General features: G+C 45.4%; 1 protein-coding gene across 2 annotated transcripts in view; it reads right to left on the reverse strand.

Moving 5' to 3' along the window:
• The window catches only part of LOC124556547 (cyclic AMP-responsive element-binding protein 5), a 160,105-nt gene that overhangs the window by 96,759 nt on the left and 50,479 nt on the right, over positions 1-12,867 (reverse strand). For both annotated transcript variants that reach the window (XM_047130503.1, XM_047130504.1), the window contains exon 6: positions 8,752-8,887. In XM_047130503.1, the coding sequence (XP_046986459.1) occupies positions 8,752-8,887 (136 nt within the window). The remainder of the gene's footprint in view (positions 1-8,751; positions 8,888-12,867) is intronic.

Genomic DNA, 12,867 nt, shown 5'->3' on the forward strand with positions numbered 1-12,867 from the left:
TGGTGTGATAGTCCTGGGGCCAAACGATCACACGGTCTTCCCCCATCGCGGCCAGTCTGATGTGCCCGACATCACCTTGGGCACTTCATGTCACCCACAGTCCGATGTGCCCTGTTGTCTGACCACCTCCCGGTGGTCTTCGACATGGACGTTATTGGTGCTTCCATGCCGACTGACCGCCACAATTTCCGTGTCGTCGACAAGGCACACTTCCGTGCTGAGATACTTGACTGTCTCGAGGGCGCACCAGATCCCGACGTGAAAGAAGCCGACGAGGTGTTGGCCTTCTTCACACAGCACACAATCAGCGCAGCAGAGGCGCCAACTTCCGCCGCACGTCCTGGAGACGATCACAAACAAGAGCCGCCTCTTTCAGGAATGGCAGCTTACACGGCTACCCGAGATGAAGCGCCACCTAGACAGGGTGTAACGCAAGATTTGGGCTGTCATCGATGACCACATAAATCGGGACTGGGCAGGTCTTGTGGCCACCCTAAAGAGGACAGATGGAAGTGCCTAGCGGACTGCCAAACACTTCCTTCGTTGTCACCAATGAGTTCCACCCCTCCAACTGGGTCCTGAAATTATCTGCGAGCCTGATGCTAAAGCCAGCATCCTCGCAGACACGTTTGCGGCCAACTTCCAACCCACTGTGGGCGTGGTGATGGAAACCACATCTGCCACGTAGAAGAATGCCTGCCAGTCTTCCTCTCTGCACAAGACGAGGGCAACGTGATTGAGCAGATTATGGCTGAGGAAGTCGACCTGCAGATACATCGCCTCAATGCAAAGAACGCGGGTGACACAGATGATGTCACCAATTGCCTAATGAAGATGCTGCCGCTGGAGATAGACCAGTCTCTAGTGGACATCTTCAACAGTATACTCCCCTCTGGGACATTCCCTCCTTCTGGAAGTGGTTGCCATCCCCAAGAGTGGAATGGGCACCCCCACCCCCAAGGCGGTGAACTACAGCCACTTGAACACCCAGCAGCTGTTGCACCAAGTGAAGCAGGCGATGCGGGTGCTGGAGAACCTAGGGGAGGCACATCTCAACATTTCCAAGGTCTTTGACTGCATGTGGCACGGCGGCCTCGTGTACAAACTCTTCGTACACGGAGTACCTACGTCGCACATGATCCTACTGCGTTCATAACTCTCGGGACGCACATTCCACATCTGAGCAGATGGAGGCACATCTAATGACTGGCAGATTTATGCAGGGGTACCACGCAGGTGTCAGGTCTCAGCACGAATGTGGCCAAGATGCGCCACTGTCTCCAGCTTGGATGTGATATCCTGGGCACCTAGTCCACCATATGGAGCCTGAAATTCAGTGCTGTGAAGAGTCAGGCCGTTGTCTTCACTAGGAAGAGGCTGCCTCTGGATCTGCCGCCAGTCACGATCATGGGGAGGGGGGGGGGGGGGGGGGGGGGCTTCATGGTTGCGGACCGGTAAATACCTCGGGGTGATGCTAGACATGTACCTGACCTGGCCGCCTTACATATGTGATATCAGGGGATGATCAGTGGGGTATCTTTGTGGGCTGTACCCACTGCTCAATCCACCATCCACCCTTCATCCACACCACGGACTTACCGTGCACTTGCCCCTTGTTCGGCCAGCACTCTAATACGCAGACATGGTGTTGGGTAATGCAGCTGCGATGCACATTGCGACACTCCAGTGCATCCAAAACGGGCATTGCAACTTGTGCTGCACAAGCCACTATCCAATGAGGCTGCTCTATGAGGAAGCAGGCATCCCCCTACAGCGGGATCGCTTCTGCCAGACAGACAAGGTGTTCTACAATAGTGCAGGACACTCTCGCATCTGCTTACTTTGTAGGCTGGGCCACCAGGTTCACCACAGGCTGACTCACTGGCCTTAACTAATGCGGAGTAGTATCTCCCACTGTACCAATGTCAACAAATAGAGTTGTCTCTACAGCCAGAGACGCTTGCAGAAGACAACTCTAACCACTAGGCCCCACACTCAACAATTAGGTCAATGCAGGAACAGTAGCTAGGCTGCTTACCCTGCCCAGACACCTGGCTTATGAAGCCGGAGTTTTGAGCGAGTGAACGACTAGGTCCCAACAGTACCTCTGTGAAACTAGTTTTAAACCCAACACACAACATGCAGGTAGATCAATAACAATGTCAATATCACGAATGGCGGTGTGTGTCTTACAAGTAGGAACAATGGCAGGCACAAGTAACAGGACTGCTGCAGCAGAATGCATTTTGCCCTCCACTGTGCGGTGGACATTAAGTGAGGAAATGTTGCACCTATACATACAAAGCATGCAAGCTCTGGATGCATCTGACTTCCAGCTGAAGTTACCTTCTGCCAACAGTTTCTTAAGCTGTTGGCACACGGGCCATGCAACCAAACGTTGAGTGTGCCGAGTTTCTGACGTCATAGCATGGAATAGTATGTTGGGGAGTCTTTCTGAACATGCAGAGCAATATCTAGAATTCGGTATTCTGGATGTGCATTTGAAAATTGACCAATGAGGCCACATGCATGCCATCTCCCTTCAGTGCAAAGTTGTGGGGCACCATATTGGCTTTCTGTTGAAGTTCGTATGTATATACTCCATTTCCGAGCACTAGAAAATTGATGAGGCCTCGAAAACCCACCATTAATTGTATGATTTGTTGTAATGAAAAGATGAGAAATGTCATATTCATGGTAAAAGAATTACTGTAACTTACTTATTATCGTATAATGAGAGTATGACATTAGAAGGAAATGGCATGCTAAGGATATTAAAAATGCATTGTTCTTGGTACAATTTGTTATAATTAAATTTCAATTTGTAATTTCACATTTTTAATAGGTTCAAATACTTTCTTATCAGTTTAATACACAGAAGCGCCAAAGAAACTGGTACAAGCATGCGTATTCAAATACAGAGATATGTAAATGTGCAGAATACGACACTGCAGTCGGCAACACCTATATAAGACAACAAGTGTCTGTTGCAGTTGTTAAGATTGGTTACTGCTGCTACAATGACAGGTTATCAAAATTTAAATGAGTTTGACTGTGGTGTTATAGTCAGCGCACAACCGACGGGACACAGCATTTCCGGTAGCGATGAAGTGGGGATTTTCCTGTATGAGCATTTCACAAGTGTACTGCGAATATCAGGAATCCGATAAAACATCAAATCTCTGACACTGCTGTGGCTGGGAAAAGATCCTGCAGGAATGGGACCAATGACAACTGAATAGAATCGTTCAACGTGACAGAAGCACAACCCTTGCAGATTTCAATGGTGGACCATCAACAAGTGTCAGTGTGTGAACCATTCAATGAAACATCATCAATATCAGCCTTTGGAGCCAAAGAGCCACTCATGTACCCTCAATGACTGCACAACACAAAGCTTCACGCCTTGCCTGGGCCCTCAACACCGACATTGGACTGTTGATGACTGGAAATATGTTGCCTGGTCATACGAGTCTCATTTCAAATTGTATCAAGTGGATGGACGTGTAGGGTTATGGAGACAACCACGAATCCATGGGCACTGCATGTCAGCAGGGGCCTGTTCAAGCTGGTAGAGGCTCTGTAATGGTGTGGAGCTGGAGCTGGAGTGATATCAGACCTCTGATACATCTAGATATGACTCTGACAGGTGACATGTATGTAAGCATCCTGTCTGATCACCTGATCACCTGCACCCACTTATGTCCACTGTGCATTCCGACAGACTTAGGCAATTCCAGCAGGACAATGCGAAACCCCATCCATCCAGAATTGCTACACAGTGGCTCCAGGAACACTCTTCTGCGTTCAAACACTTCTGCTGGCCACCAAACATTATTGAGCATATCTGGGCTGCCTTGCAATATGCTGCTGAGAAGAGATCTCCACCCGCTCGTACTCTTACGGATTTATGGCCAGCCCTGCAGGATTCATGGTGTCAATTCCCTCCAGCACTACTTCAGACATTAGTAGAGTCCATGCCGCATTGTGTTGCAGCACTTCCGCATGCTTGCAGGGCCACTACACGAAATTAGGCAGGTGTACCAGTTTCTTTGGTTCTTTAGTGTATAAGTACACCTGTAATATATAATGTTTTGTAAATATAAGTGTGCTCTTTTTGAGGAGTGAGTTTGTTTGATTGGTTTACTGCACAGGACACCTTGCACTACTTGTGGTTAGATATTTCGCTCTTTTTTCTTTTAGAGTTTTGTAATTCACATGTTGCAGAAGTTCTGTTACTAACAAGGGAACCTCCCCATCGCAACCATCTCAGATTTAGTTATAAGTTGGCACAGTGGATAGGCCTTGAAAAACTGAACACAGATCAATCGAGAAAATAGGAAGAAGTTGTGTGGAACTATGAAAAAAATAAGCAAAATATACAAACTGAGTAGTCCATGCTCAAGATAGGCAACATCAAGGATAGTGTGAGCTCAGAGTTGCCGTGGTCCCGTGGTTAGCATGAGCAGCTGCGGAACGAGAGGTCCTTGGTTCAAGTCTTCCCTCGAGTGAAAAGTTTAATTTTTTATTTTCAGACAATTATTATCTGTCCGTCCGATACGAAGTAAATGCGCCGTAGTATGGGGACACTACACCTAAACAAACATCGGAACACATGACATCAGTTGACTACAGCGCACGGAAGAGAGAGTATTCCTCCTAACGAGGCTCCCTGGCTGGCAGTTGACTGTTCGCTACTTTGGACGAGAGTGCATTAAATACGTGAGATGTATTCCGTGCGCAATATGAATCCAGCAAAGATAGCTCGCGACTTCAATAACAAGGTCAATGAATATTTTCCGAACTGTAAGGAATCGGAAAGTTCCTTAAGGGATAGAACGATAGTCGAACATTTGTATGATTATTTCCTACATTAGTTGATAAACAGTACGTGTGGTGATGACGATACCTTGCTGATTGCTGCGGGGCTGTATGTACCAGATGATGAGATTGTTGACGATCCGTACGAAGAGGAAATACTGCGATTTCAATCTGATGGTATTTCTTTGGGTTACATGAAGGAAATGCTCCAATACAGGTTACTGTCCAAACCAATTAAAAGATGCAAATATAGATTATAGAGTGAAGTAATAAATAAATTTAAGAAATTTAAAGGGATGGAGGAAAAAAGCACAATTAAATATTGCAAAGAAGTTGTGGAACGAGGTGGAACCCGTAGACAGAAGTTCAGTGAATTAGAAAACCATGTATACCGACAATTTATTAAAGCCAGAAATGAATTAAGTGCAATGCATGATACAGACCTACAGATTTGGGGATTGCATTACGCTAAACAAATCGGCCTGGACTTCAAGGCTTCATCTCATTGGCTTGTCACGTTCAAAAGAAAATACAAAATTACGAGCAGGAAGATTACAAAATATGTAAGCAAGAACTACGCGAATAAACTGGAAGAACTTTTAGAGTGTTCCAAGGCGTTTGTTACAGAAACTAACGTCAGATTCCAACAGTATGAAGACGCATATATTATCAACACAGATCAGTCCAGTTTTAACTATGAAATGAAATCGACCCGCACGTTATCATTAGTTGGAGAAGGCGTCACGGAATGTACTGAGGACCAGCTGCATGCCACTTCACATAGTTACACCATACAATATGCTCTGAACAAAGCAGGACTTCTTTTACCCACATTTTATTTATGTTTGCAGGAAAAAAATGGTGTATTTCGACCGCAAGTTCAGCAACAGGTGAATAGGGTACTTGCGCAAATGCCGAATGTCATTGTGAATTGCAGTGCATCAGGAAAAATGCAGAAAAGACTAGTGAAAGACTTTAATGAACGTGTGATTGCTCCTTACGCGGACAAAGATTTTGCCTTATTCCTTGACAGCTATATAGGACAGAAGGATCAGGCATTGTACAATTTTAGTGTGGGAGTAGACGTGATTACCATTCCTCCAGGTTGTACACCTCTTGTGCAACCATTAGATGTGTTTGGTTTTCGGCAAGTGAAATACTTTGTGAAAAGATTCTATGATTTTGCAAAGCTGTACAGGTACACAGAGCACTATTGTTTATGTGATCGTGTGTCAATTATCAAAGTTCAGTCACTCACACACAACCAACTTCGCTCTCCAAAATTCCAGGACATGTTCAGATTTGCTTGGATATATGCAGGATTTGACGATCTACACACGGAAAAATTTGAAAACGTTAAAAACATATGTTTTGACAGAGCACAGGAAAAACTGTGCAACTATGAAATCGTTGCATTCATTTGTTGCAGTTTATGTGACAAACTCTTATGTTTTCATCACTTTTTGGGAGTGATTATCACATCCACAAGAAAACCTAAATCGGGCAAAGTAGAAGAATCTTTTTACCCATTCGCCAAGTGTACAAGTTAGGTGGGTTGACAACATATTCTTGTCATGTGACGCACATGCCGTCACCCGTGTCGTATAGAATATATCAGACGTGTTTTCCTGTGGAGGGATCGGTTGACCTATGACCTTGCGATAAAATGTTTTCGGTTCCCATTGGAGAGCCACGTCCTTTCGTCTACTAATTGCACGGTTTTGCGGTGCGGTCACAAAACACAGACACCAAACTTATTACAGTGAACAGAGACGTCAATGAACGAACGGATTGATCATATCTTTGCGAAAATAAAGAAAGTAAACTTTTCACTGCTCATGCTAACCACGGAACCATGGCGCTCCTGAGCTCACACTATCCTTGATGTTGCCTATCTTGCACACGGACTACTCAGTTTGTATATTTTGCTTATTTTTTTCATAGTTCCACACAACTTCTTCCTGTTTTCTCGATTGATCTGTGTTCAGTTTTTCAAGGCCTATCCACTGTGCCAACTTATAACTAAATCTGAGGGGGGTGCGATGGGGAGGTTCCCTTGTAAGTAGGGACAGTGGTCAAGTAAGAATGGCCTTAGGGTTTTGGTAAAAAGTGTGAATGATGAAATAATTTTTATCTCATGTGGTGAACTATTGTAAATTTGTATCGCACTGTTTGTAATGGAACTCTTTCATAAGCTGATGTCCTTATTGACTGGTCATGGAACTTCCCTTTGTGCCTTATAATATTTTCAGTAATACTTAAGTTATTATTTACGTACACTACAGGTAGAACAACCTGACTAGCATATGCACATGAGAAGAAAGTACATTTTAACAGAACTAATATATGAATTTAACACCTGCCCATTGCATAAATAAACAGTGAGATTTATGAAGCGGACACAGCCAGCAACTGCTGCTGGAGCATGTTACGATAGCGTATGCTACGTTGGAGCCCACATACCTTATGCACAAGTCACATCGTTTCACACCATTCAGCAGCACACTGAGCTTGGCACGTTCAATGTTGATGTTCGACAACATGGTCCATGTGCTGACAGCTTTCCCCAGTGAGGGAATGATCCACAGTTACTCATGTACACATAATTTACAGGGAAAGAATATTTTATCTGATGTGGTATTATGAACATACACAGCACACACGTTTGTGTTTATAAAAGCCCATTTGCTACCATTGAGACAGCAGATCAGCAGAGACTTTCCATTAACATTTGGGCAGGCATTGTCGGTGATCAGTTGATATGGTCATATTTCCTACCAGGTAGACTTACTAGTCAGGAGTACCTTTATTTCCTCAAACACAAGATAATCTACCATTTGGATGAAGCTCCTTATGGTGAAAGGATGTGTTTCTGGTACATGTACGATGGTGCACCAGTACACTTTCATGTAGCCCTATGGGATTATGTAGCACGAAGCTCTAACAAGGGTATCATCAGTCATGGCTCGCCAATGACGTGGCCTCCTAGGTCCGCTGATGTCAACCTTTTAGATCTATTTGTGTGGGAATATTTAAAAGTTTTGATGTAATTCCCACCCTGCTGATAGCATTGATGAACTCTGGGAAAGTATCGTGGATGGTTGTCAATAGGGTAACACAACTGGGATTTTTGAACATATATAGGTATCAATGAGGAGATATGCCTTCACATGAATGGTGGGCATGCTGAACAGTTGTAACGGGTTTGTTAAGTGCTTATCTGTAGTCTGAGTCCTCAAGGGTGGGCTCAGTCATAATGTACGTTTTATCGGGGAAGCCACTGGTTTCCAGTCCTATATTTATAACGATTATTTGCTTGACTCATTGTGCTCAACTTCTACATCTACATCTACATTTATACTCTGCAAGCCACCCAACGGTGTGTGCCGGAGGGCACTTTACGTGCCACTGTCATTACCTCCCTTTTCTGTTCCAGTCGCGTATGGTTCGCGGGAAGAACGACTGTCTGAAAGCATCCATGTGCGCTCGCATCTCTCTAATTTTACATTCGTGATCTCCTCGGGAGGTATAAGTAGGGGGAAGCAATATATTCGATACCTCATCCAGAAACGCACCCTCTCGAAACCTGGCGAGCAAGCTACACCACGATGCAGAGCGCCTCTCTTGCAGAGTCTGCCACTTGAGTTTACTAAACATCTCCGTAACGCTATCACGGTTACCAAATAACCCTGTGACGAAACGCGCTGCTCTTCTTTGGATCTTCTCTATCTCCTCCATAAGTCTCACACACACACACACACACACACACACACACACACACACACACACACACACACATACACACTGAAGTTTGCCAAGTACATTAAATAAGTTGCAACATTGGACCACCATCCACCACAAAAAAAACTGTGGAAAGACTATCACTACCTCATAAACATATTTATGATTGTCTTAGATAAATATTCATACGATCATAAGCTGTGATCCAGACAGCTGAGCGAACTGTTCAAGTGAAAGATGGACCAGCTTGTCATCTGAAGTTTTAAGCAGAACCTGTAGTCCTCCAGTCTCATTTTGCTGATTGAGTGAGTCATCTTCCAACTGCCTGAAAGGGGAAAGCACAATTATACATCAGACAGATGTAAGTTTGTAAGTACAGTAATAAGTAGTTACATGTCATACGCCTTCGAGCCAAAAGTCTCAACATGTATGCCATTGCACCCCCCCCCCCCCCCCTTCTGGAAAAAAAACGAAAAAAAACCACACACACCCACACACACAGAGAGAGACAAAGAGAGAGAGAGAGAGAGAGACAGAGACAGAGACAGAGACAGAGACAGAGACAGAGAGAGAGAGAGAGAGAGAGAGAGAGAGTGTGTACACGCAAAAGCAAAAAAGGTGTTCATCTTTCATCAGTGAGTTACATACAAGTATGTTTTTGAGGGAGAAAATACACCCCATCTAGAAACCACTATTTTGAAGTAGCAGGCTTGGATCACATGAAAAACAGCTTAAACATAACACACAAGCTTGCAACAAGACAGTGTTTAAAAAGTTTTGTTATGCAACTGCATTACAGATCCATTGTTACAAAACTATAATGCATCTAAGGCATCAGCCTTTTCCGTATTAGTTTTGGTTTGTTTTAGGGCACAAAAACAACTAGGGTCATATGTGTCCATGTCAGAAATCTAGAACACAAAGACAAAGAGAAGAGTTACAAACGACTACACGTTAATATCAGTCGACAGACCAGAAGACAGCTAAAAACAGGGATGTAAACAAAGATCTCTAAAATACGCCATAGAGAAACGGAGGCCCTGAACTAAAGATTACACATCCATCATCATATTGCTACGACGGATAGAAAGTAAAAAGTAAAACACAGTCGACAACCCACGTGTAGTTCACTAAAACGACTGATAACTTAGACCACAAACACAAATGAGAATGAACGTGGTAAAAAAAAAGGGGGGGGGGGGGGGGGGTTGGGCATTCTGCCAGGAAATGGCAGCCTGTCAAAAGTTGAGGACAGTGAGCACAAAGTGGTGGGGAGCACAACTTAACAAATGGTGATGGCCAAAAAGACAGTGCCCAATACGCAACCTAGCTAAAATGATCTCCTCGCGGCCAGAGGGCCGAGAGGAGTTTTTCCCAGCCGCTGGGACAGGCTTAATAACCCAGAGCTTGTTCCCGTGGAGGGAAGACCAGTGGTGATGCCAAAGTGACACCAGCTGCTGACATACGGCAACACAGAGATCGTTGGAGGCGACGTAAGAACTAGCGGGCTGAGGCGCGAGGACTGCAGCCTTGGCAGCAGCTTCAATGGCATCGTTTCCTGTCAGACTGTCGTGGCCAAGAAACCACATAAACATCACAGTGGCTCCATCAAGAGTGAGCGAGTGAATGCTTTCCTGGACCTGTGGGGTGGTGTACAGCCCACAGAGGCTCTGAAGCGCACTGAGAGGGTCGGAGCAGATGACAATTGAAAAGCCTGTGCCAAATGTACTGTGTGGCCTGAAACAGGGTGAAGAGCTCTGCTGAAAATACTGAGCAGTGTTCCTGAAGCCGATACCGACAAATGTCTGTGCACATGACGAAGGCACACCCGTCACCACGGTCAGTCTGAGAGCCATCAGTGTACACAAAAGTTCCACGTGAAGGTCGTACAACCGAAGGTGATAGAAGGAGGCTGGAGTAGTGTCCTCAGGAAACAAATGAAGGCCGAGGTGGATACAGGCCGCTGCATGAAGCCAAGGTGGCGAAGGGTTCACACCTATAGGGAAAGTGGCAGATAGGAGAAGTTAAGCTGCCGGGACCGAGAGCCGAAAGCGAACTCCGGGAGGTAACAGAGAAGAGGGGAGTGCCCCATACTGGCAATCAAAGGAGTCGTCGAAGAAGGAGGCGTAGGATGGCTGGCCATGCATGGCAGACAAAAGACATGCATATCTGCTGAGGAGAAAGTCACGGTGGTAGAACAGCAGTAGTTTGACAGCTTCTGCATACAGACCCTCAACCGGGATAGTGTAAAATGTGCCAGTGGCCAAACAGATGCCACAATAGTGGATAGCACTGAGACGGCATAAGACAGACAGACGTGGAGATGCGTAAACGAAATACCCAAAGTCTAGTTTCGAACAGACAAGGGACCAGTACAAACAGAGGAGGGTGATACTGTCAGTGGGTTAATGGCGATAGCGAAGAGGACGAGGCACACTGTTTTCCTGGATAAAGATGTCCAACAAGGCAGAACCAACTCATACCTTGAAAACTTGATCTTTTAAAAATTCTGGAAGGAAACGGGGCAAACGCCCAGGCAAGCCCCATGTGCAGAGAGTATGGAGGATACCAGTCCTCTAGCAGGTGTCGTAGTCTTTCTCCAAATCGAAAATGTGGCCACAGTCTGGGATTTTTGCAGAAAACCATTCACGACATGGGTTGACAAAATGAAAATATGGTCAACTGCTGAATGGTGCACTCAAAATCCACACTGTGCAGTGGTTAGTAATCACAAGACTCTTAGCCACCATACTAGCCAGGAATGAATTATACATTCCATGACCTTGGAAACACAGCTGGTGAGAGAAATGGGGTGGTAGCTAGAAGAAAGGTGGTTGTCCTTATGGGCTAAGGTACGTGGATGACAGTGGCTTCACACCAGTGTCTGGGAAACTTGCCCTCAGCCCAGATGCAGTTGTACGTATGAAGGAGAAAGTACTTGCCCACAAGAGAAAGGTGCTGCAACATCTGAATGTGAACATCGTCTGGCCCTGTGGTGGAGGATCAGAATGAACTGAGACCATGATTTAACTCCCTCATAGTAAGGGTGGCATTTTAGCACTCACTATTCTGATAAGAGAAGGGTATCACTCGAGACTCCTCCACTGATTTCTGATGGAAGAAGGCAGAGTGATAGTGGGAGGAGCTCTAAATCTCCACAAAATGGTGGACCAAGGTGTTGGAGAGAGCAATAGGATCCACTATGACATCATATGCTACTGTCAGGCCAGAAATTGGGGAATGGATCTTGGTCCCAGAGAGCCGTCGGAGGTTGGGAGGGAGTGGTACTCTTAAAAGAGTTACTAAATGAAATCCACCTGGCTTTTTTGCTATCCCAAAGAACACAACAACACTGTGCACGCAAATGTTTATACTGAATGCCATTTGCCATCATAGGATGATGGTTAAATATGTGGAGAGCACGTCACCACACGAGAATTGCATTGCGGCACATGTCCATCCACCAAGGGTACAGGACATGGTGTGGTAAAGAGGAAGTATGAGGAATGGAACGTTCTGTAGCAGTAAGGATAACATTTTTAAGACATTCTACCTGGCCATCAAAACTGTGGAAATGATGTTCATTGAAGGGTACCAGGGAGGAATAAAGCCACCTCCAGTTGGCCTCGGAAAGCTGCCATTTGGGCATGCATGTAGGTGGGGTACGAGTTAGCAAACGGATAGAACATGGGAAATAGTCACTCAAGTATGTGTCAGAGAGAACAGACCACTCGAGATGATAAGCAAGCTGAGCAGTGCAGAAGGATAGGTTCAAATGGGAATAGGTGTGCACTGAGTCTGAAACGAACATGGGTGCTCCTGTGTTAAGGCAATGAGGTTAAGTTGATTGAGAAGGTCAGCTAAGAGGGCACCTCTCAGACAAGTTCTGGAAGAACCACAAAGGGGATGGTGCACATTGAATTCACCAAGGGGCAGAAAGGTGTGAGGTAGATACCCACTAAGCTGGAGGAAATCTGCCCTGGTGACATCGAATGACGGATTAATCGGTACAAAGGGAAAAGGTAAAGCGAGGAAGGAAAATGTTGACTGCAACAGCTTGGAGCCGGGTAATCAGGGAGATGAGTTGACTACAAATGTCATCCTTGATGAGCAACCTGACTCCCCCATTAGATGGAATGCCATCCTCAGGGGGAAGGTCACGGCAGACCGGGAAAAATGCGAGGGCTCAGAGCAGTTGGGAGGACGCAATTTTGTTTGCTGAAGGCAGAGAACAAGTGGACATTATGATTCTAAGAGCAGCCATAAGTCCTCTTCGTTTTGTTGGATCAATGGCTGTGAATGTTT

This window comes from Schistocerca americana, chromosome X (assembly GCF_021461395.2).
Source record: "Schistocerca americana isolate TAMUIC-IGC-003095 chromosome X, iqSchAmer2.1, whole genome shotgun sequence".
In the NCBI taxonomy this organism is placed as follows: domain Eukaryota; kingdom Metazoa; phylum Arthropoda; class Insecta; order Orthoptera; family Acrididae; genus Schistocerca; species Schistocerca americana.